Here is a 25,083-nt window from a genome sequence, read left to right as displayed (position 1 = left end):
AGTTCTCGTCAGCTGATATTATAAAGGAAACACATATGGGTGAGCCATTAAATCTAGATTAAAAGAGCAGTGTAAACGTGGTTTGACACTAACAGATGTAATAACATATGTAATCTCAAAAATAGCAGCTCTGAAAGTCTTACACATCGTAGTATACGTATAAAAAAATTAATATGGAAAATGGATTTTTGAATAAACATGCAACTTCTTCGATTACATTGAGCTCCTATATCATCGAACGTACATGTAGAAACATGTCTATAAAAAAGTACAATACACATGAGAATACAAGTTGTTCAGAGCGCGCTCTATTCGTTTTTGACGTACATAAGGCAAGTCTTATGAAAAACAGGTCATATGACATGTCTAGTCGTGTTTATTTAAATTTTCCATGTTTTTGGCAAAGTTGTTTATTAGAACATTTTTTTTTATATAAATGTGATTCCAAATGTCTTGCTTTCCGCAAGACAAAAAGAAATAATAATAAAAAAAAGTGTTAAACACTGTTACTCATTACAATACTTTCGATCCTATTAAAAAAATCGATCAAAAGGTGAATTCTCTAGCGTAAATAAATTTTTTTTATCTTGGCTACTGTCACATTTTTCTATATTTACCCAGATATCACGTTAAAGGTTTCTCGCGTAAATGTAAAAAAGTTATTTTTTAAAATTTTATAAAACTACAAAAATTTTTTATTCCCCCCTTTGGGCTGTTAATCTATTCTGCACTCGGAATAACCGCTGAAATTTGTAATTATTCCGCGAGCGGAATTTGACAGCAATCAAAAGTTTTTATTTTTATATCGAAACACGTTTTTTTTAAAGCACTTAATGTTTTCTCTATTTTATGTATTTTTTCTCAAATAAATAAATAAAAACGAACCATTGAAACCAATAAAACAAACAAAAATGATGCCGGTAATAGTTTCAAGTGTTGCCACTATAATAGTTTTTTGCCGTTTTCATCACTATAAACAGAGTACTTCTTTTCCGCCTATTTTCAGCCAAAGTTTCGCCGACGTTTTTTTATGGAGTTTGACAGCATTTCGCTTGAAAAGCTGAACAGAATACTTAGCTTTTATGACGACCAATTTGTTTTGGCAAAATTTACCTAAATTAGGCGATAAATCTTTATAGCTGAAAAAAATTACCTCACTCTGTGAATATGGCGGTATATCGCAATTGTATTTACTACAAGTCTACGTTACGTAGCGAGTATTTGTATTCTTAATTTTTTGGTAATAATTGGGATTACACGATAAACAATTTTAATTGTTGTTAAGTAAAATAAATTACAGTCACTTGTGTTTTTTACGTAAACAATGACAGATCCAGACCCTTGGTCGGTCCAACATCCTGAAAATTGTACAAACGGACATAATCCTACTTCGTCAGCAACCGAGTCTTCCGTGGATTCAGATTGTGTAGGATTCGAAGATAGTTTTACTACGTTTTCTAACAACAACAACACCCAAGAGGAAAGAAATTTTTCTTCAGATAACAACAAGCCTGAACATCAACCCCTACCAGATTCTCAAACATATTTAAAATCGCTTGGTAAGATGATAATGGATTATTTTTGTTTGATGTGGCACTAGCTGGCCCGGTGTGTGGCCCCTTTGGACATTGCCTAAATTTGAAATTTTTTCTTATTCGAATAAGTTTCGTTTGAATCTCAATTTGTCCTGTTCGGTGTACATTTCCATTTGGTGCATAATTTTGGGGTGAAGCGAGCAGCCTGGGAATAGATTCCAAACTTTCATATAACTTTCGTATTTCATTCTCAAGTACCTTTTGTACCAATATGGGATTCATATTGTCCCGATCGGCCTACGTGTCCGTTTGGATGTTTAGGGTGGGGCGGCCCCTTGAGACTTGATCCCAAATTTGTATATAAGTTTCTTATTCTACTTCCAATTACCTTTCATTTTCAGGTAGGGCGAGCTCCTCGACACGTGAGTTCGAATTGTTGTATCAAGTTCGTACTCTACTCTTAAATACCTTTCATTTGATACTCATATTGTCCCAATTGGTAAACATGTCCGTTTGGGTGGGTTTTAAGGTAGGGCGTCCCCCAGTGTTATTTGACCCTCAAATTTTATATGTTTTTGGGTTTACATAAATAAGGTGGCATAAAAAATTTCACTTAAATCGATGCATCCATCACCGGGATCCTGCGTTTTTGAAATGTGTGGTTAGGGGACGCTTGAGACGTCTCCTCTCCATCCTTGTTTTATTATTTCCATGTGGTAAGCATCAGAGGCCATAGAAGGCCATCGTTGTGCAGAGGCTAGCATGTCCGCCTATGACGCTGAATGCCTGGGTTCGAATCTTGACGAGAACTTCAGAAAAAATTTTCAGCGGTTGTTTTCCCCCACTCATGCTAGCGACATTTGTGAAAAAGTAGTATGGTAGCCATGTTAAAACAACTCCCCAATCGAGGTGTCGTAGTGCGGCTCGCCGTTCGCACTCGGCTATAAAAAGGAGGGCCCTTATTATTGACCATTAACTTGAATCGGACAGCACTCATTCATATGTGGGAAGTTTGCCACTGTTCGTTAATGGAATGTTCATGGGCAAATTTGAATTTGCATCAGTGGGGATTTCAAAAACTGCATAGTACAGTGACTGCTTTGTCACTGTAACTGACTCTTGACTTATCGAACACTTCGATGGACATACCAGGCTTTTTGTGGTTTCTAACTGACCGAGTGAAAGCTGTTATTGGAGACCACTCCTCGCCCGTCAGTGTTCATTACTGTCAGGAGAAGCTTAGCTGTGAGCTACCGGGCGCTTCCACAGGTTGCGGATAGTGGAATGCACCATAAGGAGGAGCGGTATCGAAAGTGAGAGGCCGGGCGGCACCTGTTCTTGCACAAATACTGAGTGCTTATGACGCTATGACAAGGTCAGTTATTGGCGCCTTTAAATAACCAAAGGCGAGCCTGTTCCCTCCGCAAAGGGTGCTTTGGACCGGAACGATCTTGCTCAGCTACTGGAGCTTGAAGAGGATAGCCTCCACATGAAAATGTGGCTACAAAAACAACAACAACAGCATTGGCTCATCTACTGAGCTACGATTGATGGCAACGTGCTAATGTTTGTCCTCTTGTAAACGGGGAGCATATCACACACATCATCTGCCTCGCCAATCTTCTTCGACAAACACATTATGCTGGCGGGAAGCTCTTATAAATCAAAAACTCTTCACATTTTTTTGTGACATTTAAGACGTTTTATTTTTCTTTTACAGAACGTAAGTTAAGTAATTTAAAGAAGAATTCCAAGCTTGTTGACGCCTTAACGGAAAAACGCAACGACTGCCTGCGTTCATTGGTCCAGAGCGATTTGTCCCGCAATGGTAGCTGCAACAATGATTTGCTTTTAGAGTTAGAAGCTAGTATTGGAAATACAGACTCGGCGGTACACAATTTGTATCGTCAAATACAGCCCATTCAACCAGTGACCGTAGGTGAGACAGTGCATATCGTAAACTACGATCAACTAGAAGAGCAGCGTTTAACAGCCGACGAGGAAGCAGAATCATTTGCTGAAGAGGAAGCAAGCTTACCAGCAAGTCGCTAAACTCATTGAGGGAGAATAACACACAACAGTCTTAAAAGCACACCTGAGAAGCACAATGAATTCTCCGTTTGGTGAGGTTTTTATGTTTCTTACAAACCTGGCTTGGAAGAGTCGTGTTACCATACCTGTATTGGTAACGACTGCTTTTTTAATCATGGACATACGATTGCAGATAGAAATTAATATCCAGTCGGGGCAAGTGGTAAGCCAATGGAAATTGTCCTGATATGAACTTTTGATATTTTTCATTTCAAATTATGGTTTAAGGCTGCTGCAGAATTTAATCGAATGGATGGAGACGATGATGATTATTTGGATGACGAAGAGGACGATTATGAAGAATATACAACCGATTCGAATGCAGATGATGACGAAGACGATGACAATTAATGTTAACTCTAAAGCTTCCTATTTTGTTTGTTTTTTTTTACCCTTACTTTAGATATTTCAATAGACCCTTAGGTAAAGACGCAACTGCTATAAAAATCTTTTGTAGCCACTTTATGTTATGCCATTTTTTTATTCCATCAAGCATATAATAAATATAACCACGTACATGTCTACATATAAAGTTTTATCAGCTCATCACTAACTGCGGATGGTGTTAAAATGCCCAAGTCAGTAAAGAGCAGTGTAATATAAGCCGGAGGTGTATAGTCAACTAAAGGATCAACCTTTGAAACATCGCTCAGGTGTTTGCGAGAATACTAAAAAAGAAAAACAATTTTAAAATCGTAATAATTCTATTAAATATACTCAAACATTTATATTTCTTTTCGACACAAACAACTCGGTAAGTTATAATTACCTTATACTCATCTGGTAAATCCCTTTGATTTAGAGGATATAGTCTGGTAAATTTAAAACTTTCTGCCAAAACATAGAATGGTTTCTTCATTTCACGTGCACATAGTCCCATGGTAAAACTTCCAATGCGATTAATGATACCACCAGATTCTACTACAGCTTCAGCTCCCACCATAACAAAGTCAACCGATTCCATAACATAACCAGTAGCTGAATCCAATATTAGAGTACAATCGATACCCGCACGCTCCAAATCACTGATCATTTGTTTACTTTAAAATAAAGAAAATCAATAAAAATTAAAGCTTTTCTTTTACTATGAAATTGGATTACCCCGAATTATCTGGTCCGCCATGGGTTACAAAGACATGAAATTGCCTATTGGCCTTTGCAGCTGTTAGCAGGGCTTTCAAAACTACTCTAGATCTTGAATGGGTCAATACACGACAACCGTCTGTTATAAATTTTTGAGCTTGTTTCGCAATAACGTTACGAGAATTTAAAAGTTTGGCCAAAAAGATTTTTCCACGATGCAACATGATTTCGCGACACTCCTCCATGCCACGATCATCCAAACTGAGTGTAATGAAACGGCAAAATAATTCACCACCCGACACAACAGCCGCTATAGAAAGGTCAGTGTTACGCATTGCGGCCACCGCGTCCAGCATGGTGTTCTGTAATATATGAATGGTGCCAACTGTATGGCACCATATAGCATAAGCTTTGTGATTTGGAATCTGGAATTTATGCCTAACTTACATTGCTTTTTTTCCAAAATCATTAGAAGTGTTTTAATGGCAGCAATGCCTGATGATAAATCCTTGTCGTCATCCAATAACTTTAGAAAGTATTTGACTACATCTAACAATTAATAAATGGAACATTAAATATTTTATTAAGTAAAATTTATCTTTTTAATGGGCTATACTACCAAAATCATCCTTTTTGTCCAAAGATTTGGGTGGCATATTGTAATTGTTTAAAGTTATTGTGAAAATTAAAAAATATTGACACGTTTATTTTTTTTTTTTTTTGTTTAGGTTTTTAGTTTTGTTTTGATTTTTCGGTTTTTTGACATTTTATCGTGTGGAGTTATCATTTCACTTTGAGTTGCTCTTTACTCTGCTGAGTACAGTAGGTTTTAAACAGTAGTGGGAACACTAACACATGCTCACACGAATATACCCTGCAAACATTTTCAATCGTCAAACGAATATGCCCTGCAAACATTTTCAATCTTCAAATGAAAATAATCTACTGCGCTAGTGCGATTTGCCTATAATTCGTATTTGGGAGTTGGTATTAATTCGCTTGAAGGTGTATATAACAATTCCCATTTATTTCTCTCCTCCCAGCTCCCGGAAAAGCATCATAAATTAATGACAAATACTTAGTACATAGGCAATCATAAATTCAGTTGTATTTCATGGTCATGCATTTATAAGCTTATAAGAATTGTGTACTTTGTGCATATTTTTTTTTGTCAGCCAACACGCAGGGGATGTCCCCTATGAATGCAGTGCATGGGCGAGAGGAAATTAGGAATTGGACATTTGTCTTAAATCTTTGGGTGTTAAAGTGGGTGGGAAAAACATTAGCCAGAAATCGATTCCACATATGAACGGTTCGGGCGAAATGAGAATTCTCTCTATTTTACGGTCCGCTGGCCAATCAAATACAAACGGGTGTGAGTTCTTGGAATGTCTAGTATCCCTGACATACATCCTTAAATCAGGAATAAAAAAAGGAATATCAAACGAACACCCCCAATCAACGCCATCGCTCTCCTCTGTACATGGTCCAGTAGCTCCAGGGATGATTTTGAAGCTCCAACCTATACATGTGAGTTGTTCTCCTTTTTCGGCCTTATGAAAGTGGTGTTGGTATTAAGAAGATCAGACAGAGTGAAGTAATTCTTACACATTTTAAGGAAGCCTAAACACTTGAATGCTTCTTTCGACAATTCAAATACATGTTTAGCCCAACGGACATCACTTTGTATTTTCGTGCCCAAAACATCAATTGCTCAACATCTACACCGTTAATAGACAAAGATGATCGCAATGGGTCAGCGAATCGTTTGTGTGACAACAAGCAGTACTGAGTATTCCGTGCATTAAACTTTACTCGCTTCATTCGACCCCACCCACAGAGATTACAGTCATCCGCAAATGAGTAGATCGGATTCGATGTCTGACCAAACAGATCGTTGATGAAAATAAGAAAAAGAGAAGGAAAAAGAACAGAGCCCTGTGGTACACCTGCGGTCAATTTATGCTCATTGGATGAGAACTCATCTATAACGACTCGAATAGTGCGATCTCTGAGAAAGCTCGAAATAAATCGAACGAAGCCATTACCGACACCAAAAGCGACAAGCTTTGATAGTAGTGCACCGTGCCAGATCCTTAGTCTCACCAAACTGGTTGATTAAGCAACTCCAACGTTCCGACAAAAGTGCCATGAGGTCGCCCATAGAGCGATTTCTGCGGAATGCATACCGTTGGTCGCTAAGAAGGCCATTCATTAGACTTGAAATACCTCACATGATGGTGATTAACCATGCTCTCCATGACCTAGGAGAGAGCGGAGCATATCGCAATTGGCCTATAATTTGAAGGGTTGTTCGCCTCACTCTTCTTGGGTATTGGCTGAACGTTCGCAACATTCCAACGCGCCGGGAAGACTCCCGCACGGTAGGCAAGGTTGCGTAATGGACGAGCGAGCGTTGAAGAACACTTGCGTAAGACAAATCCCGGGCCCGGGGATTTATTTACGTCTAGATTCTTGAGAACCCTTTTAACTCCACGAGTTCAAAAAAATTTTTGGGACATGACGCCAGATACATTTTCAACTGAGGGGAGTGGTTGATAGTTATCCGGCAGGGAAGAGTTCCCTGCAAATATATCAGCCAACAGGTTATCAACCGGGTCAGTGAACGTTTGATCGCCATTAACAAGAGTTGGAATAGATGACTCTTTTCACCAACGACCAAAAGCTCTTACTTCCTCGTGTAGAAGCAAGAACATTAGTACGCAGACGCTGTTCGTAAAGAAAATTCTGGCGCCTAAGCACATTGGCACACAAGATCTTGCCTGCTTGCGCAGCAAGCACTTGCAGAAATTTTAGTTCACTTGAAGCGTCTTTAGTCATTTTCTCCTATGTCGAATGTTGGAGAAATCAGATAAGAATTATGCCCTACAGAGGCTTAAGAAGTATAATCGGAAGATCGGTTTATATGGGAGCTATATCAGGTTCTGAACTGTGTTAGACCATACTTGGCATAGTTGTTGCGATACAAAACAAAGCACTTTGAACAAAATTTCGGCCACATCGGAGAATAATTGCGCTCTCTAAAAACTCAAGAATTCAAGATCCCAGATTGATTTATATGGCGGCTATATCAGGTTATGGTCCCATTTAAACCATAGTTTGCACAGTAGTTGTAAGTCATAACAAAACAAAAATTTCAAATTTTGCCCATGAACATTCCATTAAGGAACAGGGGCAAACTTCTAACATATTAATGAGTGGAGTCCGATTCAAATTTAAGCTCAACCTTTTTAATAGCCGAGTCAGAACGGCGTGCCGCAATGCAACACCTCTTTGTGGAGAAGTGACTGCCATACCGAATGGTACAGTACCTCACAAATATCGCCAGCATTAGAAGGGTATAATCACCTCTGAAATTTCAACCATAACAAAACACCTCAAGCAAAATTTCAACCTAATCGGATAAGAATTGCGCCCTCTAGTGGTTTAAGAAGAAAAGATCCAAGGTCAGTTCAAATAAAAGAACTTGCTCACTTACAGGTGCTTGACGAGGATCGCCACCTCCACAAGAATATATGGTTACAACAACATTAAACTAGGTCATTGCTATTGAAAATTGGGCATTAATCGATCTCAGTAGTTGATTTTTTCAGCATCTATAGTTGTTGTTGTAGCGATGAAGGACTCCATCGGGTCAATACGGTACGTACAACTGGGTGGAAGGTAAAACCAACCATGACATCGGTCGGATTGTTGGAAGAACACATTCTTCCATACAAAGAGCGGTTAAAAATTACAATGATACCGGCGTTTTGGTATCCCGGCCTCGTCCAGGGCGGCCAAAAATTCTAACAGAATGTGAAACTCGATACGTTTTGCAAAGTGCAAACTGCATGCCTATGTTAAGGGAAGGTCGATGGAGACTGCCCTGCACGAGGTTGTGCATAAAATAGAAGAATCCCTCGATGCCGAAACGTACACACTGGCGGTATGCATTGACATCGAGGGGACTTTTAACAATGTGCGGACCGACACTCTGATCCAATCCTTAGACCAGCACCGGGTGGACCCGGTTCATAGAGACTGGATAAACCACATGCTGAGGAACAGGTGGATAAATTGTGTGTCTCATGGCATAAAAATAAGACAGAAAGTGGCACAGGGCACGCCACAGGGGGGCATTTTATCGCTACCCCTATGGGTGACCACCAAAAATGACCTATTACAGATGCTGTCTGCTACGCAGACGATGCTATAATGCTTCTAAGGGGTAATGATCCGAATGAGCTATGCAGAAGGGCCGAAATGGTCTTGCGTTTGGAATATGACTGGGCTAGACCCAGAGGTCTCAATGTTAACCCAGAGAAGACTGAAATATGCCTGTTCACGAGAAAGACGAAGGTGTCCCAATTTATCCCACCACATTTCCTCAATAAGGCGATTTCGATATCTGACAAGGTCAAATACTAAGGTGTGCTTTTGGGCAGGAAACTGAATTGGAAGTGTCATATTCAGGAGCGTACTGAGAAGGCTCACAGATGTTGGGCACGATGTAGACGGGCCGTAGACTCGAAATGGGGCTTGAATCCGAAGACAGTCTTATGGCTCTACAGGAGCGTGATTAGACCAATACTTACTTACGCCTAAGTTGTTGTTGTAGTAGCAGTGTGTGGTACACTGTGGCGGCAGCCCTTGCCGATGAAGGAATTCATCGGGTCAATCCGGTACATACAACCGGCTGCCATGGGATTGACTTACGCCTAAGTAGTTTGGTGGACTGCTATGGAGAAAAAGTGCAACATAAGGACCATACAATAGGTTCAGAGAACATGTTGTCTTGGCATAGGCATAGCCTCCATTGTCCACTAGGGCACTGGAGACTATTCTAAATATTCAACCCATTGGCATACAGATTAAGTGTGAGGCAGCCACTGTGGCTATGAGACCTAAGGCGATGGGAGATGGATTGAGGATGGAAGCAGCTCATACTATCGCGGTATAATCGAGACGACGATAGGAAACATGGAGGGAAGGGAAGAGGTTTCCGATCCCATACCAGAAATGAACCCTGAAGTCGAGTGCGAGGCACTGCTGCCATCGGCACAGTCTTGGATTGATGGAATCCTAGTATTGCCATCTGGAAGATCATGTTACATAGATGGATCAAAGCTAGAGGACAGAGTGGGCCTGGGTAGACCACATTGAGAACCCAGGGACTGAGATCTGTTTTAGACTGCCTGATCATAATACGATCCTGCAGGTGGAGATTAGAACTATCACGGAATGCGTGAAGTAGTGTGGTGCTAACGCGAGGACGTCGAATGTGAACATCTTTACGGACAGTAAAATTTCCATAAGAGCAATAACAACCCGTACGGTAAGGTCACGAACATTCTTGCATTGTAAGAAGGGATTAACGCCTTGTCTAAAGATGGGAAAATCTGCATCGTTTGGGTGCCGGGCCATAAGGGAGTAAGGGAAAATGAAAGGGCAGACAATATGGCGGTGTAGGCCACAGGACTGCCATCAATAAACTTGGTTAACCCGAAGCCTTTCGGTTCGACGCAGTCCTAGTTAAGGAAGTGGGCGACGAATGCGCATGCAACATTATGGAACAGCGAAACGGTCAGTAGGTCGTCGAAAATCCTATGGGGAGGGGGATCCAGATCGTAATAAGACGAGGCTATTACTGAAAGGAAGCAAGAAGGAGGTCATTGGGTTGCCCAAAAAGTAATTGCGGATTTTTCATATAGTCGGCGTTGACAAATTTTTTCACAGCTTGTGACTCTGTAATTGCATTCTTTCTTCTGTCAGTTATCAGCTGTTACTTTTAGCTTGCTTTAGAAGAAAAATTTAAAAAAAGTATATTTGATTAAAGTTCATTCTAAGTCTTATTAAAAATTCATTTACTTTCTTTTAAAAAATCCGCAACTACTTTTTGGGCAACCCAATAGGTTTTGGTATCATAACGGGACACATAGGACTACGAACTCACTTGTGTAAAATCGGTGCGGTAAGTGATAGCATTTGTAGGGCATGAGGGGAAGATGATGGATGAGACGTTGGAGCATTTCCTTTGTCATTGCCCGGCTTTTGCGTCTAACAGATACCGGCACTTAGGTGGAGACACAATATCAGACATGAACCATCTTAGGGGAGTGGTATTGAAAACAATTAAGGATTTTGTAAGTAGCACGGAATTCCTAACTTCAAATTTTCTTTTTAGATGTTGCCTTATAGTTTTTAGAGCGCACAAGAAGCCGATTACTGATTTAGGTGTATGTCCATAATGGCATGGGGCGGATTAATATCTGCATCCTCTTTTTAACCTAACCTAACCTATGGACAAATATGCTTACCTTAATATCTTAAAAAGAAATTTGAAGCAAGGCGCGGAAGAATTGGGACTAGGAAGTGACTACTATTTTCAACACGATAATGACCCGAAACATACAGCGTACATACTTAAGCTTTGGTTGTTCTACAACGTGCCAAATCAGCTTCGAACGCCACCGCAATCACCTATGGGATTCACTTGAACGAAAGCAATCCCATGGCAGCCGGTTGTATGTACCGGATTGACCCGATGAATTCCTTCATCGGCAAGGGCTGTCGCCTCAGTGTACCACACACTGCTACTACTACAACAACAACAACTTGAATGAAAAATCCGCCAACGCAGTATTGCCTCAAAGTCTATTCTTAAGGATGTACTGCAAGAAGAATGGGCTCAAATCTCTTCAACAGAAACCTCTAAGCTTGTTGCTACCATGCCGAAACGTCTAGCGCAAGTTTTAAAACGTAGGGTATACCCAACTTCCTTTTAAAATGTTAGGTGGATTCGAATTAGGAATATGTTTGGTCGACTTATGCATCCTGTACGCAGACTTTTTCTAATGAATTTTTATAGCCGTCTGTATGTTTTGTTTTGTTTAAACGTTATTTTTGAAAATTAAATCTTTTTTTGTATAGTCGCCAAATTAAATATTTGGTAATCAAGACCAATTAGAAGATTTATTTCTGTAGTACTTTTGTGAAATACATTTGCAGGGAAAATTTTAACAAATTAACGCAACCATTTTTCTAAACTTTTTTGGGGTCTTGATGCGACTGGTATGTGGAAAGTTCTCAAACATTCTGGATATGTTGGTGATGATAACTTCAATGATGATTTTAATGCGAACGAAGTTAATGAGTTTTTTGTTGAAGGTGGTGGAACGCACGATGATAGGTCTCAATTCTCATGTGAAGGAGAGACTGACTCTTCCTTTTCGTTTTGCTGTGTGAATGAGTTTGAAATCATTGAAGCTATAAGTAGGGTGAAGTCTGGGTCAGTTGGTGTGGATGGTATTCCAATGCGTTTTGTCAAGACCGTCTTTCCTTATGTTTCCGATGTTATTTTGGATCTGGTTAATTTTATTCTGATGTCTTCTTCTTTTCCCTTGGCTTGGAAGATTGCCAGGGTTATGCCGATTCCCAAAGCGAAGCATGTTAGAAGGGTTGATGATTTACAGCCTATCTCCATACTTCCTGCAATGTCTAAGATTGTTGAACACATAATGAAGAATCGAATATTACAATCATCGCAGCTTTGAATACACGATATGCAATATGCCTTTCGCCAAGGACTCAACACCACTCATTTGCTGCTTAAGCTAACTGATTCCATCCGAGTGAATGCCAATAACGGAAAACGCAGTGTGATGGTTTCTCTTGACTTGTCAAAAGCCTTCAATTCTATTAATTTTGTTCGATTACTTACTAAATTGCGTGATTTTTTCAATTTTTCTACATCTGCTTGCAAACTGATACTTTCTTACTTAAGTAACAGATCTCAGTTTGTGGTTCTGAGCGGTGCAAACTCAAGCATGCTTTCTCTTCATTCTGGTGTACCACAAGGTTCCATCTTGGGTCCACTTTTATTTATACTTTACGTGAATGATTTGCATCGTTTCACTTCTTGTAGGAGTTGTGGGGCGTTTATGTTTGCTGATGACATTTTCTTGCTATTTAATGGCAGTTCTACAACACCTGATATTCTTGAGAATGATATAGTAAATTGTTTTTTGGGCAGGGTTGTTAACTGGGCTTCTGCCAATGCTTTAAGGATTAATCCCTCTAAATCCAAGGCTCTAATGTTTGGAAGATATACTAACACATCTCTTAACATTTTTGTTGGAAATTCTGAGATTGAGTTTGTCGACCGACATAGATGTTTGGGTGTTATTGTTGACACTGAGTTATCTTTTAGGTACCATATTGATGCCTTGTCAGGGAAGGTTTGGTCTTGCCTTTGTAAAATGTATTCTTCTATTGTTTACCTACCTGTCTAGGTGAGAAAGCTTCTGACTTATTCTCTGTTAATGTCTCAGATACTTTACGGTTTGGAGGTTTTTTCAGGTACTATTCAGGCTAACTTTACAAAATTGAGGCGAATTGTAAATTCCGTTGTGCGGTTTGTCTACAATGTCCGAAGACGAGATCGTATATCTTGCTTCGTAAAACGTTTTCTTAATTGCTCATTTAAAAGGTTAGTCGAGTGTAGGTATTTACTACTTTTTCATAACGCTTTTGCTAATATTAGACCTGTTCCTCTAAGGAGGATTTTTGTATTCTCTCGGTCTACTAGAAACCCGCAATTATTTATTCCTAGAATTAGAAGAAACATATATGCGAGATCATATGCTGTTAGAGTAGCAAGATGCTGGAATCGACTGCCTCATGAATTACGCATCTTTTCCCATTCCAACAACGTTTTCCGTTTAAAACTTCTTGATTTCTATAACTCTTTTGCTGATGGTTAATTTTTTTCTCCTTGTTCTATTCTTACTTCGGATTTTCAAAGCTGCACTTTTTTTAATTCTCGGGCACTTTGTTGGACCACCTTCTATTTATCGCTCTCTTCCATTTCGATTTCTTTAATATACTTTATTTTTTATCGCTGGGGAGCCAAGTATTAGGTAAATATAATAAAGTACCTCATTATGTTAAGAAATGAACTTAATTATCTGTTATACTCAGGATACTGAAAAGTTTGTATGTAATTATTTTATGGGCCTTATTGGTTTTATATTACATATTCGGTTAATAAATGAAATGAAAGGATGACCAACATTGCACTCCTTTTCCTAGTAAGGCACATCGTTTTTAACTTGGCTTAAGTTCTTGCATAAAACTTGGGACAGTGAAATGGTTTGATGCACGCATTTAACTTTGTTTTAAGACATATAATCTATGCTGATAGTCACCCTTCCTTAAATTTGACACAAAATTGCTTTGTTTTCTTTTCTAGTATCTTGTGTCATCACCTAAAATAACAAAAACAAAGAAACTATACCAAATATTCGTATATGTACATATGTAGTTGGATATGTATAAAGCTACATGTCATTTGTAAAGGCAAAGGCAATTGGTGAGTGAGAACCGAGGAGTTATATATTGCTATTGAAAGGCTTTTCCAGAATCAGTGGATATTTATTATTAATGATGAATTGTTTATATCTAAATCTCATACGAGGACATTCATAGTAATAATCTATATATGAACACACTAATTCGAATGAACAATCTCAGACTTATATTTAAAACAAACTAAATACTGTACATACGAGTATAACTAAATACGACACGAGAGATGCGAGCTGCTGCTGCTGCTTCTGCCGCTGCCGCCTGCTGCTAAACACACACACACATATATTTCTTATATAGTGAATTTTGTGTAAATTCTACTCCTCAGTTTGTTGTTGGTGTTGTTGCTGTTGTTGTTGATTAGTTGCCACTTTGGACGAGTGGTGCGCGTGACCTTCACTGTCACGTCTCTGTTGATGGCTACTGCTGTTGGGCATTAAAATGAGGTTAGAGTCTGGATACGCCCCCAAAAATTCGGATGTTGTTGATAATTTGCTATAGGTCCTAGTGCCCCCCTCGATTTGATGAGATGTCTGACTGGATGTCTGATGATGGCCCCACAGAGTATCTGTAGATTGTTGAGATATTAATGATGAGACTAAGGGTCCCACCGTACCAATGGCGGTGAGAGCTGCTAAACAGTCTTTAGTATGGCTAATTTTCCTAATATCCGTATTGGCAGAGGATCCACTCGCCCTGCCACTATCAGTGCTGGGATTTGCACTTATGGGCGATTTCTCATCGCAAGTGCTGCCGGGACCACTGCTGCTGCTGATGGCACCATTTATATGGCTGCTAGGTGGCCTGGGTAGTCGCCTACGCAGCCATGGGTGTTTTAAAGCTTCCGCAGGTGTTAGTCGCTTCTCGGGATCCCACTCCAAGCAGCCCCTGATGAAGTTCAAAAAGAGCGGATCATTGCAACCGTCAAGCGCTTTCGATAGACTTTTTGATCCCGGGGGACCTCGAGGCTTGCCGCGCCTTGATTGTCCACCCACAAGCACTACAGTTCCATCGCTCATGTTGCGCACCGTACAATAGCGTGGATATCCCTCCGAGTTGAAGAACATTTTGGTACGTTTTGAATTGGCCAATAAATGCTTGGGTGGCATACCCAGTACCTCCAAAATACACGCCAATTGATCAGCCTCATTTTCTCCTGGAAACAGAGCTCGTCCCGACAACAGCTCAGCCAGTATACAACCCAACGACCACATATCAATGGGTCGCCCATATTTGGATCCCAAAATAACTTCGGGCGCTCGATAGAAACGCGATTGTATGTACGTATACACTCTTTGGCTCTCATAGCAAGATGATCCAAAGTCTATAACCTTGATGCCTGAACGTCCTTGTTGTTTCAGCAACACATTCTCCGGCTTCATATCGCAATGGATGATTTCGTTCTTATACAAAACGTCAAGGCACTGCAACAATGAATGGGCGAATTTACGCATTAGCTGCAGACTGAATCCCTTAAATCCGTTCTTTTTAATCAGCTCGTACAGATTGATGTTCAGCAGTTCAAAGGTGATGCACATGTGATTACGGAAAGTAAAATAATCGTACATATGTATGATGTTCATAGTGTTGTATTTATCTTGTCGTCGAAGATGATGCAAAATTCGTATTTCCTCCTGCGCCTGACGATGGAAGCGCTTCTCGTTGCGCACCATTTTGAGAGCGACATGTTCGTGCGTTTTGTGGTCGTAGGCCTTTATCACTTGGCCAAAGCTGCCTTTGCCGATGATCTTCAACATTTCATAGCGGTAAGCGACATGGTCGTGGGGTATATGAATATAAGCACCTTGTTCATTGTCATAATCACAGTTGTTTGGACCAAAAAGACCGGGCCGCTTCTTGGCATTCGCTCCAATGAAATAGATTTGCCTGTATGACAATATCTCTGTACGTTCGTATGGCGTGAGCTTATGCATATATAAGACCATAACCTGCTGGGGTGACACAATCAAAGGCTTAGGCTTTTCAGCCATGGCACTCTTTTGTTGGCCCGACATAAGAATTTGATCGTGAAATGAGAAAAGGCTATTTTGGGTAGCTGCGAGGGGAACTAAAGCGTTGCTAACTGTTTTGCCTGGATCACTTTGGCCGCCGCCACAACTACCACCTGGTGATGAGGATGACGAGTCTGGATGATTACCCGGTTCAGAAGCAGCTTTTGTTAAGTGTTTGTTGCCTGGGGCAGATTTCGTTGGAGTATTTGTAGGATTTGGATTAATTTTATTGGGGATTTTTAGTAATTCCTTTGCAGAACTAGCACTAAAATGATTCGAGAACGTGGAGTGTTGAGCTGCTGCTAGAGAAGATTCCTTCGACTTGGTGGCACCATCTGTATTATCACTGTCGGATTGTGGCTGCTGCTGTGGCTGTTTGTTCCTGTAATCATTTTGGGCATATATTTGCTTGCTTATTAAGGCAGTGTTTATGTTGGCGTCAAAAGCTATTGATGTCGATGAGGGCGATGATACGGATGGATGTGATCCAATAAGCGAATGAAATGGATTTATACTAATTTTGTTAATGCTATTATTTCGAAAACAGCTACTAATGCTGTTCACACTCCTGGGGGAGTACATTTGATTTGTTGTTGCATTCTCGAGGGTACCACCAACAACGCCAATTGCGCTACTGATGGACAATAGATCTTTGTTGCTACTGGTAGTGGATAGTGATGATGGTGAATTGACGGATGTTGTGCTGGTGGCTGAGACATGATGATTATGCTTGCCTGCCGGCTGAGTTGTTGTTGTCTGTGCCGTATGATTATTATGTTTACTAGCTTGCTGAGTAGTTGTTGGTTGTTGTGCTTTGGAACCCACCATTTCCTGTGCTGACTGTTAAAGCTGTTTTTGTTACAAATATGAGATCCGACTTGTAAATGGCTGCTATGTTAGCACAACTTGACCTTTTATGATCTTGGGATTGATTTCCTCCAATGTGTATTTTTTTGTGTGAGGTTGTATGTGAAGTGGTGTCGATGATGGCTCCTCGTGAATGATGCTGATGCACGGAAGGAGATTCTAGATTCTGCGTAAGAGACGGCGACGACAAATTATCAACTAAAATTAAAATTTCCTTTGTTCTCCATTATCCCACTGCACAAGATGTCGTGTTCCTGTTGTGGGAATGCAGAATTCTCTCAAACGATTTCACAATCGATTTTTTTTACTAAAAAAACATTTTCTTGGTGTCCTCAATTTTTAGCACACAAAACTTGTGTGAAAAGATTTCCAAGAAGCTTCCTTCTTATAGTATGCGTCACGTTAACTATCCAAGAAGTGTGTTTTATTGGAATTGACAATAGGAAAAAATATAATGCCAATTTTATTAAGAAGAAAAACTTAAAACTTGGAAGGAAACTTGTTATTAACTCTGAACTCATAAATTCCAAGTGCTGCTTTTAGACGTTGCTTGCCAGCGCGCATGTTTTGGTATAGTTAAGAAATGATACACAATGCTGGCGGCTGGCGTTTTCATTCATTCAAAAGTCTAGTGCTAAGACCATTCGTACGAAAATTGTCTTTTAATTTCGTCCGAAATATACTGAATTCTATAGCCTAGTACTGACTTTGGATTTTCATCCGAACAACTGCCAAAACGCTTAAGCTGCCATTAGACGCTAAGACATATCGGTATTCATAAGACTTGTCTGTCGAATACGAATAGACCGCGCTTGAATCCGCATGCAGGATACACTAAATAAGGTTAAGCCAAGCGATCAGCCGAAATACATTTTTTTTTTTAATTTTTGGCAATACTTGGCATTGAGGATGTCAACTTGTTCTCTTTTTACCAGGATTCACTGAATAAGGTTAAGCCAAGCGATCAGCCGATATACTTTTTTTTAATATTTGGCAGTACTTGGCATTGAGGATGTCAACTTGTTCTCTTTTTACATTCATTCTTTGTTTACGTTTTCTCCTATATGATGACATTTTCAATCGTCAGATTTGACATCCTTAATGATGTTTATGGGGCCTATCCACTTTGTGTTTTGCATGTGACCTAACCTTCTATTAGTGAATCCTGTCTTTTTACATTCATTCTTTGTTTACGTTTTCTCCTATTTGATGACACTTTTAATCGGCATGATTTGACATCCTTAATGATGTTCATCTGGCCTATCCACTTAATGATTTCGCAAGTGACCTAACCTTCTATTTTGATACAGACTTGTATTTATTTGCATGTTGGATGAAATAAAACCTCGATTTAATCGAAAAAGTTGCATATATATTCCGATTTGTACAACTTTCAGAATTGTAGTTTTTGAAATTACATATGACATGTGTAATGGCAGCTTTATAAAAAAAATGGTGACGAACACATTCCGATAATGATACTGAGTTGTATGAAAAAAATAGTAGCGACAAGTCGCTGCGTCACAAATAAATTCGCTTAATTAATTGCAGATGTAATCAACTCTGCTTCAATGCTGTTATCTTTGTTGTTGTTTGACTTTTGTTTGTGTTCTGGCAAGGCGGATTCAAAATGGTGGTCTCACGTGAACAGCTGTTAACAGCCGGCTAGGTTTGACGGTATTAATATGTCCGAGTTTTGTTTGCATTCTCTTTGTTGTCATCTTCTTTCTCGCATATTCTCTGCTTATGTACGCACACGTATACACACACGCACACAAATTCCTTTGTTGTTCTGTGTTGGCAACTGATAGTGCATTTCGCGAGAAAAATTTGTACTCAGCTGTTTACGCTACACAACCTGGTTGTTGTTGTTGTAGCAGTTTATTGTATTCTATCTTTCGTCTGCTTGATTCTGTTGAGTGTCAAGACCCAGTAACTCTGCGGCTAAGATCGCGTGCGTCCACAGGGATCTGGGTCTGAGTCGAGTGGGTCTGGCCGGGCAGTTAAACAGGTGACGTGTATCGTGCGGTCCCTGGTTACAATCGGGACATACATCTTGCACGTCGGCATCAATCCTTGCTCTATCGGAGTTGAGGCGGCTGCATCTACCGGAACGTAATTGAGCCAGAACTACTCTGGTTTGCCGGGGGAGGTCAATTTCTTTAGGTGCAATGGGAGGCTGCCGTTCTCCAAGGAATACCGTGTCTGCATGAATGTTCTCTAGACCTGCTTGATATGCCGCTTGATCTAGAGTTTATCTCTTGTAGCGCTGAACCTTACACTCTAGATCATGTAGATCTATCTTAAGGCTTCTGGGCGGTGGATATCTATCTTCAAGATGATGATTTGGATGGTCTCTGCGATAACAGACCAAAAGGTATTGCTTAGACAGCATGTATTTAGTTATGTCTTCGCACTGGTAGGATCTTTTTCTCCTGATGGAGGTGGTACACATAAGAACTGAGGAGACAGCCCGTCGCAGTTCGGAGGGCGGCATTCCGAAAGATCTGAATATTATTTCACTGCGTGTCACAAAGTTGACGAGACCACACTGGCGCTGCATAATTTACCACAGACCGGCCAATTGCATTGTACGTGGTCAATAAGGTTTCTTTGTCTCCACCCCAAGTGCTGCCAGCAAGTGACTTGAGGACCTTGTTTCTACTTTTGACTTTATCGCAAATTGCTGTGGCCTGTGGGGAGAATGTGACGCCAAGTATTTTGGGACACTTGATGATCGGAATCATTTCTCCATCGACCATCACAGTCAGCTCAGAATTCACCTCACGCGTATTGGTAGTGAACAATGTGGCTGAAGATTTGGTGGCAGATATCTTCAGATTTCTTGCAGCGAAATATGAGGCAAGTTCGTTGAGGTAGACGTTCAACCTATCGCAGATGTCAATAATGGGTGGGGGCCTGATGCCATTATCGTACAATCGTCCTCATATGAAACGATCTCCATGCCGTCTGGAGGGGGTGGAAAGGAGGATAGTTAGAGGTTGAACAGCACCGGAGATATCACCCCACCTTGGGGAACTCCCTGTTTCACTCTACGGTGTTTTGACTTCTTATTCCTAAATTCCACAAATGACTGGCGACACACAGATAATTCACGACCCAGCGTTTCAGGCTGGAGGGACGTGTTGGCGATGTCCTCAAATAATTTGGAATGCCTTCGATAGGTCCAGTGCCACGAGGACCGTCCTTTCACATGGCCTGGGCTGATTGAAGCCACGGCAAATGTGTGCGGTGATGGCATGCAAAGCTGTTAGTGTGCTATGCATTCATCGAAATCCATGTTGAAGCTCGGCGAATGGAAATTCTCCTACGAGGTTCGTAATGCCTCAAGCGTCTTTGCCACTGGTGAGAGAAGGTAGATCGTTCTGTACGACTCCCCCAAACTCGGATCCTTCCAGTTTTCAGTAGCGGGATCATTCTGCCCATAGTACCTGCCATAAGATTTGTTTAACTTACTTCGTAAGATGCGTGAGTGCGTTTGTGGTTTAACTCACACAAGACTAAAAACCAGGATTCACTAATAGAAGGTTAGGTCACATGCAAAAACACAAAGATGTCAAATCTGACGATTGAAAATGCCATCATATAGGAGAAAACGTAAACAAAGAATGAATGTAAAAAGAGAACAAGTTGACATCCTCAATGCCAAGTACTGCCAAATATTAAAAAAAAAAGTATATCGGCTGATCGCTTGGCTTAACCTTATTCAGTGAATCCTGACTAAAAACCCATTTACACTGCTTTTTAAATCCGGATTTAATGGCTTGATCATCCGTTTTCCCCTTATTAAATCAGCTGACGATAGTCTTAAATCCGAATTTACATAGCAGTGTAAAGGGGGTTTAAAATAAATAATTTAACTTTTAACAACCGTGCAATCGCGCTACTATCTGGTATGTAACTCTTCCTTTAGTTTCATCAGCTGAGCGAAAGACTTTACCTTGTCTAAGTGTACACTGATCTAAGTGTACACCCGAACATATGATTTATATTTACTAATTTTGACATCAGCAAATACAAATCGGAATTTGACGTGTGCTTTTTTTCTCTGGGAAAACCAAAATTATAAATTTACAAAAAAAGCAAAATTTTCCAAATCAAAAATGATAAAAATAATGTAACAAGGCAATTTGATAATAATTTAACATCAACATGTTTAAAATAGAGTCATATATAACGCCCATCATTCTCAACTACTTGGCAAAATATGTGAAAAATATACGACCGCAAGATTTCCAAGTGTGCCTGTGGGAGGGCGAGGTGACCTTTCAAAATCTGGACTTGCGTCTAGATGTGTTGGAACAAGAATTGAATTTACCCTTTGAATTTCTATCGGGGCATATACATGAGCTGGTTATACAAGTGCCATGGACCAAGATTACCTCCGAGCCGATTAAAGTTCTGATCAATACCATTGAATTTGTATTGAAGGGAAAATCTGATGACAGCGGTACTTGCAAATCTTCGGCAAGTAACTCTCCCCAACATGCTCCCATGGTAGATGGTGGCAAAACGTCACGCAAAGAGGATGAAACATCAAGCATGGGCTCTGGTTTGGCCATGAAAATAGTCAATAACATTAATGTACAGTGTCAGAACATAATATTGAAATATGTTGAGGAGGACATTGTGGTATCGATGAACGTCCAATACCTAAGCTATTGTCCAGCCAATGAGGTGTGGCAGCCTGCCATGGTTGATATTAATCCTCACAAAGTTCTTATGCGAAAACTAATAAACATTTCGGATTTGACGATATGTTTGGATAAGCGAAATTCAGCTGGACAAATAGATGTTTGTCAGGAGCCCGTATTGTATAGGTAAGTAAGTAGAGAGGGTATTATTGAAGTCATAGACTTACATGTAGGCTTATAAATCAAACTTCCAAGCAAATGCAAAAAGCAAATTTTGCCCATGAACAGGGCCAAACTTCTCACATATCAATGAGTGCAGTCCGATTCAAGTTTAAGCTCAATGAGAAGGGCCTCCTTTTTATAGCCGGGTTCGAACGGCTTGCCGCAGTGCGACACCTCTTTGGAGAGAAGTTTTACATGACATAGTACCTCACAAATGTTGCTAGCATTAGGAGGGGAAAACCACCGCAGGATTCGAACCCAGGCGTCATAGGCGGACGTGCTAACCTCTGCGCTACGGTGACCTCCTCAAACTTTCAAGCACTTATATTAATCCATTTGCTATATCTCAAAACACAAGTCATGGGATTGATAAAACCCAGATTAGAACCCTTATGGTAGAAACCTAGCGAAAATATAAAACAAACAAACAAATGCACAAATGGTGGTGTAGGATGTAAACATGAACCGGTCTTTGGATTCTAATTTTTGAGTCCCATAGACCTTTTTTGAGACCTCATATAGTTGTGGTTATTTTTTTCTAATCTTTTTCTTTTTTTCTTTCTCAGATGCACGCTGGAAATACGTTTTCTACGAAAATACAACAGCAATACCATGACAAGCAGTAGTATCACACGAATTGGTATTTTCACTCAGGCTCTCGATCTAAATCTATCTTCAATACAAATCCCAATGCTCATGCGTCTCATAAAATTCCTTACATCCCTATCTCCGGATAGCGACGATGATGATGTGTATTCAGCACATAAAGAACGAAATGTCGATAGCGCTGCTAGCACTGAAGGATCATCGTATTTATCATGGGCTTGGAATCTTTTACCCAGTTTTTCTTTGGAGGAGGCCGACGAAATAGATGCCAGCCACGATGACACTGTGGGCCATACCAAAGATGTGGGCTTGTATATAGAAGAGTTGAATTTTACACTGAAAAACTCTGAGTTCATCAATGATGCCATTATGGGTGGCATTAAACGTATACGTTATACTCCAATTGTAAGGTTTACCTTTGGTGGTTTATATTTTGAGAGAGTGGCTGTTAAAGAAATTGATTGGATCAGCACAAAGGCAGGTTTGTCATCGATATATGTTGAACCTTTGGGTCAATATCGCACTGAGGATAACCAAGAATCTTTGGCTTTGATAGAAACTGCACCGGTAAGTTGTGGCCTCAAGAAAATACTAAATATAGCATTGATGAACATATTTGTTTTCGTTTTTTCAGTACACGAACATGCGCTCGTTCATCGACAAGTCCCTGTTTGATGAGCAATGTATAATTGCCGATCGTGGCTGGGGTGTAACAAATTATGAAGATTATATTACCCGCATTACCGACGATTATCTCATATATCGCAGTCCCATTTTGGCCTTCGATGTCATAACATATCGTTCTTCCAGTGAAAGTAAAGATGGTGCCGGCACCAGTAACAATTTGAGCAACAACGCAGCCTTGGGTGGCAACAATAGATGTGTGGACTTTCACAAACAATATCGTCTACTTTCGGCAGGCATTACATTTCGTTTGAATGAAACATTTATGCAGGTTAAAACTATTATTAAACGCTTCATTGATTCATACGATTCATTGGCATATTCATCAAATGTAGAAAAAAGCGAAGCACACGATACAGGTGCAGCGATTAAGCAAAAGTCGCTAACATATCAACCGGATCATTCAAACAAACCCAATGAGACAGCTCAACAGCATGCTTCGGTGGAAAATGCAAGCCTTGGTGGAAGAAGTTTAACTGCTCCAACATCGGATGGTTCGCCTAAATTGCATCCCCCTTTGGTTGAAGACTACGATGCCCTAATGCAGGGCATACCTTTGTGCAAATACAAATTCGATTTGAAACAAATCCAAGTGGAAGTGTATGGCAAAACTGAAGCTAATGCCAACGCACTACGTATACACAAGAGATTACCGATGAGCATCAAGAACTCGCTGCCATACCTTTTGTTGTATTTCGAACAGGTTGAGGGTAATTTGTCCACACCCATAAATCCGGATAAACTAGTCCATACTACCTGTCAGTTGCCGGACAAACCACAAGAACTTTTAAATGCCTGCTATGATAATTACGAATTGAGCGTTAAGGAGTTTTCTTTGGCCTTGGTTTCCTTCTCCAAGGATACTCTTATACGTTTGGCAACCATACCCAAGCTACAGCTAAGCTATGGCACCCTGTTGCAATCTCATCATTGGAAGTCGGATGAGGTGCCAATCAAAAAATTGGATGTTCAATGTGATAATATCAAAATGGAATTCTCTAAAAGGGAGCTATGGACACTTCTCTATCTATATCAGGCATTGTGGTCATATCAACCGCAAGCTCTTATAAAAGTTGTTGGTATTTTAAATCATCCTTTCGAGTTGGCCGATTCAATTGCTTTAAGCTGCTTATTTAGTAAATGGCAAGTAAAACGTCGTCATTATCATACCTTTGATGTTTGGAATACAACACTGACGGCTTTGAGTGCCGATGTATTGCTGGATCGTAATTCCATACAATTTCAACGATGTAATGTTCTAAATACAACCGCGAGAATGCATAACAGCCAAAATAAATGGTTGGAAATGCAGTTGCAATTTCCATGTGTTGTCCAAGAATCAGCAGTCCATCATCAGAAATCATTATCATCGAAAAAGGAAGAGCATATTTACATGGCCCTGGGTATATGGATGGAACGTTTTAATTTGATTGGTGATAAAAACCTTTTAGAATTTTTAACATTTACCTGTAAAGACAGCAGATTTGTTAGAGGTAAGTTTCGAAAAAATTAAAAACGCGTTAAGTTTGGGCTGAATCCCACCACCAGCATTTTATCGAAGTCACAAAAAAAATGTGATTTTATAAAGCCAAAAAGTTTGGTACACTGGTTTATATGAATTTATGATCCAATCGAGAACAAATCGTATAACAAACTATGGCAGCTACAGTGGCACAGAAAAGTCAACATACCCCAATGAAAAAACACATTTTACAAAACGAATTTTTTGAGTGAAAAAGTTTTTTTTGTCAAATATCTATTGGTGCTAAAAGTGTTTGCTATGGTCCCCAGCATTATAATTAGTTAAAATTTTTGAGGTAAAATCTTACCACTATTGTTGTTTTTACCTTACCTACCCTAACTACGTTAAGTCAGTTTACGTATCTGCTACCTACAAAATGTATGTAGACATATCTGTGCCACTGTATATTCAAATTGGGTTAGAGTGGCAGTCTATTT

At 40.0% G+C, this 25,083-nt stretch overlaps 5 protein-coding genes and 1 long non-coding RNA gene across 8 annotated transcripts in view; 3 read left to right on the top strand and 3 right to left on the bottom strand.

Moving 5' to 3' along the window:
* Positions 1-1,227: 1,227 nt before the first annotated feature.
* On the top strand, positions 1,228-3,587 carry LOC106086724 (uncharacterized). Its single transcript, XM_013251509.2, has 2 exons — positions 1,228-1,559; positions 3,256-3,587. Exons 1-2 carry the CDS (start codon positions 1,325-1,327, stop codon positions 3,585-3,587), a joined length of 567 nt encoding a protein of 188 aa, XP_013106963.2. The 5' UTR covers positions 1,228-1,324.
* A 55-nt stretch (positions 3,588-3,642) lies between these two features.
* LOC106086725 (uncharacterized) lies at positions 3,643-4,158 on the top strand. Of its 2 annotated transcripts, XR_001221166.2 has the most exons (3): positions 3,643-3,789; positions 3,855-4,049; positions 4,120-4,158. XR_001221166.2 is itself a non-coding variant. In XM_013251510.2 (2 exons), the coding sequence occupies exons 1-2, from the start codon at positions 3,643-3,645 to the stop codon at positions 3,975-3,977; spliced, it is 270 nt and encodes an 89-aa protein (XP_013106964.1). In that variant the 3' UTR covers positions 3,978-4,158. The 2 variants fall into 2 exon arrangements, 1 of the variants encoding a protein (XP_013106964.1); XM_013251510.2 differs by having other exon boundaries at positions 3,855-4,158.
* On the bottom strand, positions 4,074-5,466 carry LOC106086723 (translation initiation factor eIF-2B subunit alpha). The gene is made up of 5 exons (XM_013251508.2): positions 5,329-5,466; positions 5,157-5,258; positions 4,728-5,094; positions 4,396-4,666; positions 4,074-4,294 (listed from the first exon to the last, which is right to left on the bottom strand). Exons 1-5 carry the CDS (start codon positions 5,363-5,365, stop codon positions 4,148-4,150), a joined length of 924 nt encoding a protein of 307 aa, XP_013106962.1. The 5' UTR covers positions 5,366-5,466; the 3' UTR covers positions 4,074-4,147.
* An 8,160-nt stretch (positions 5,467-13,626) lies between these two features.
* Positions 13,627-24,586, bottom strand: LOC106086720 (uncharacterized). The gene is made up of 2 exons (XR_001221165.2): positions 24,295-24,586; positions 13,627-13,978 (listed from the first exon to the last, which is right to left on the bottom strand). It is a non-coding gene; the product is annotated as an uncharacterized LOC106086720 (long non-coding RNA).
* Positions 14,124-17,882, bottom strand: LOC106086719 (putative dual specificity tyrosine-phosphorylation-regulated kinase 3 homolog). The gene has a single exon (XM_013251504.2). The coding sequence runs from the start codon at positions 16,916-16,918 to the stop codon at positions 14,396-14,398; it is 2,523 nt and encodes an 840-aa protein (XP_013106958.2). The 5' UTR covers positions 16,919-17,882; the 3' UTR covers positions 14,124-14,395.
* Positions 21,036-25,083, top strand: part of LOC106086718 (intermembrane lipid transfer protein VPS13B) — a 30,076-nt gene continuing 26,028 nt past the window's right edge. The window contains exons 1-4 of one of the 2 annotated variants that reach the window (XM_059361899.1): positions 21,036-21,798; positions 22,401-23,007; positions 23,075-23,395; positions 23,460-23,612. In XM_059361899.1, the coding sequence (XP_059217882.1) occupies positions 21,131-21,798; positions 22,401-23,007; positions 23,075-23,395; positions 23,460-23,510 (1,647 nt within the window). In that variant the 5' untranslated portion in view covers positions 21,036-21,130 and the 3' untranslated portion in view covers positions 23,511-23,612. Of the gene's footprint in view, positions 21,799-22,400; positions 23,008-23,074; positions 24,618-25,083 lie in introns of those variants that run through there. The other variant, XM_059361898.1, reaches the window with a different exon arrangement.

Source organism: Stomoxys calcitrans, chromosome 2 (assembly GCF_963082655.1).
Source record: "Stomoxys calcitrans chromosome 2, idStoCalc2.1, whole genome shotgun sequence".
Classification (NCBI taxonomy): domain Eukaryota; kingdom Metazoa; phylum Arthropoda; class Insecta; order Diptera; family Muscidae; genus Stomoxys; species Stomoxys calcitrans.
The sequence above is the reverse complement of the archived record's forward strand: the minus strand, read 5'-3'. Positions and strand labels throughout refer to the sequence as shown.

Coding starts and splice junctions, on each gene's coding strand:
- LOC106086725 (XM_013251510.2), top strand. CDS start 3,643: ATGAATTCTCCGTTTGGTGAGGTTTTTATGTTTCTTACAAACCTGGCT. Junction 3,790..3,854: donor ATATCCAGTCGGGGCAAGTG/GTAAGCCAATGG, acceptor TTATGGTTTAAG/GCTGCTGCAGAATTTAATCG.
- LOC106086723 (XM_013251508.2), bottom strand. CDS start 5,365: ATGCCACCCAAATCTTTGGACAAAAAGGATGATTTTG. Junction 5,259..5,328: donor GGACAAAAAGGATGATTTTG/GTAGTATAGCCC, acceptor ATTAATTGTTAG/ATGTAGTCAAATACTTTCTA. Junction 4,295..4,395: donor ATTTACCAGATGAGTATAAG/GTAATTATAACT, acceptor TTTCTTTTTTAG/TATTCTCGCAAACACCTGAG.
- LOC106086724 (XM_013251509.2), top strand. CDS start 1,325: ATGACAGATCCAGACCCTTGGTCGGTCCAACATCCTGAAAATTGTACA. Junction 1,560..3,255: donor AACATATTTAAAATCGCTTG/GTAAGATGATAA, acceptor TTTCTTTTACAG/AACGTAAGTTAAGTAATTTA.
- LOC106086719 (XM_013251504.2), bottom strand. CDS start 16,918: ATGGTGGGTTCCAAAGCACAACAACCAACAACTACTCAGCAAGCTAGT.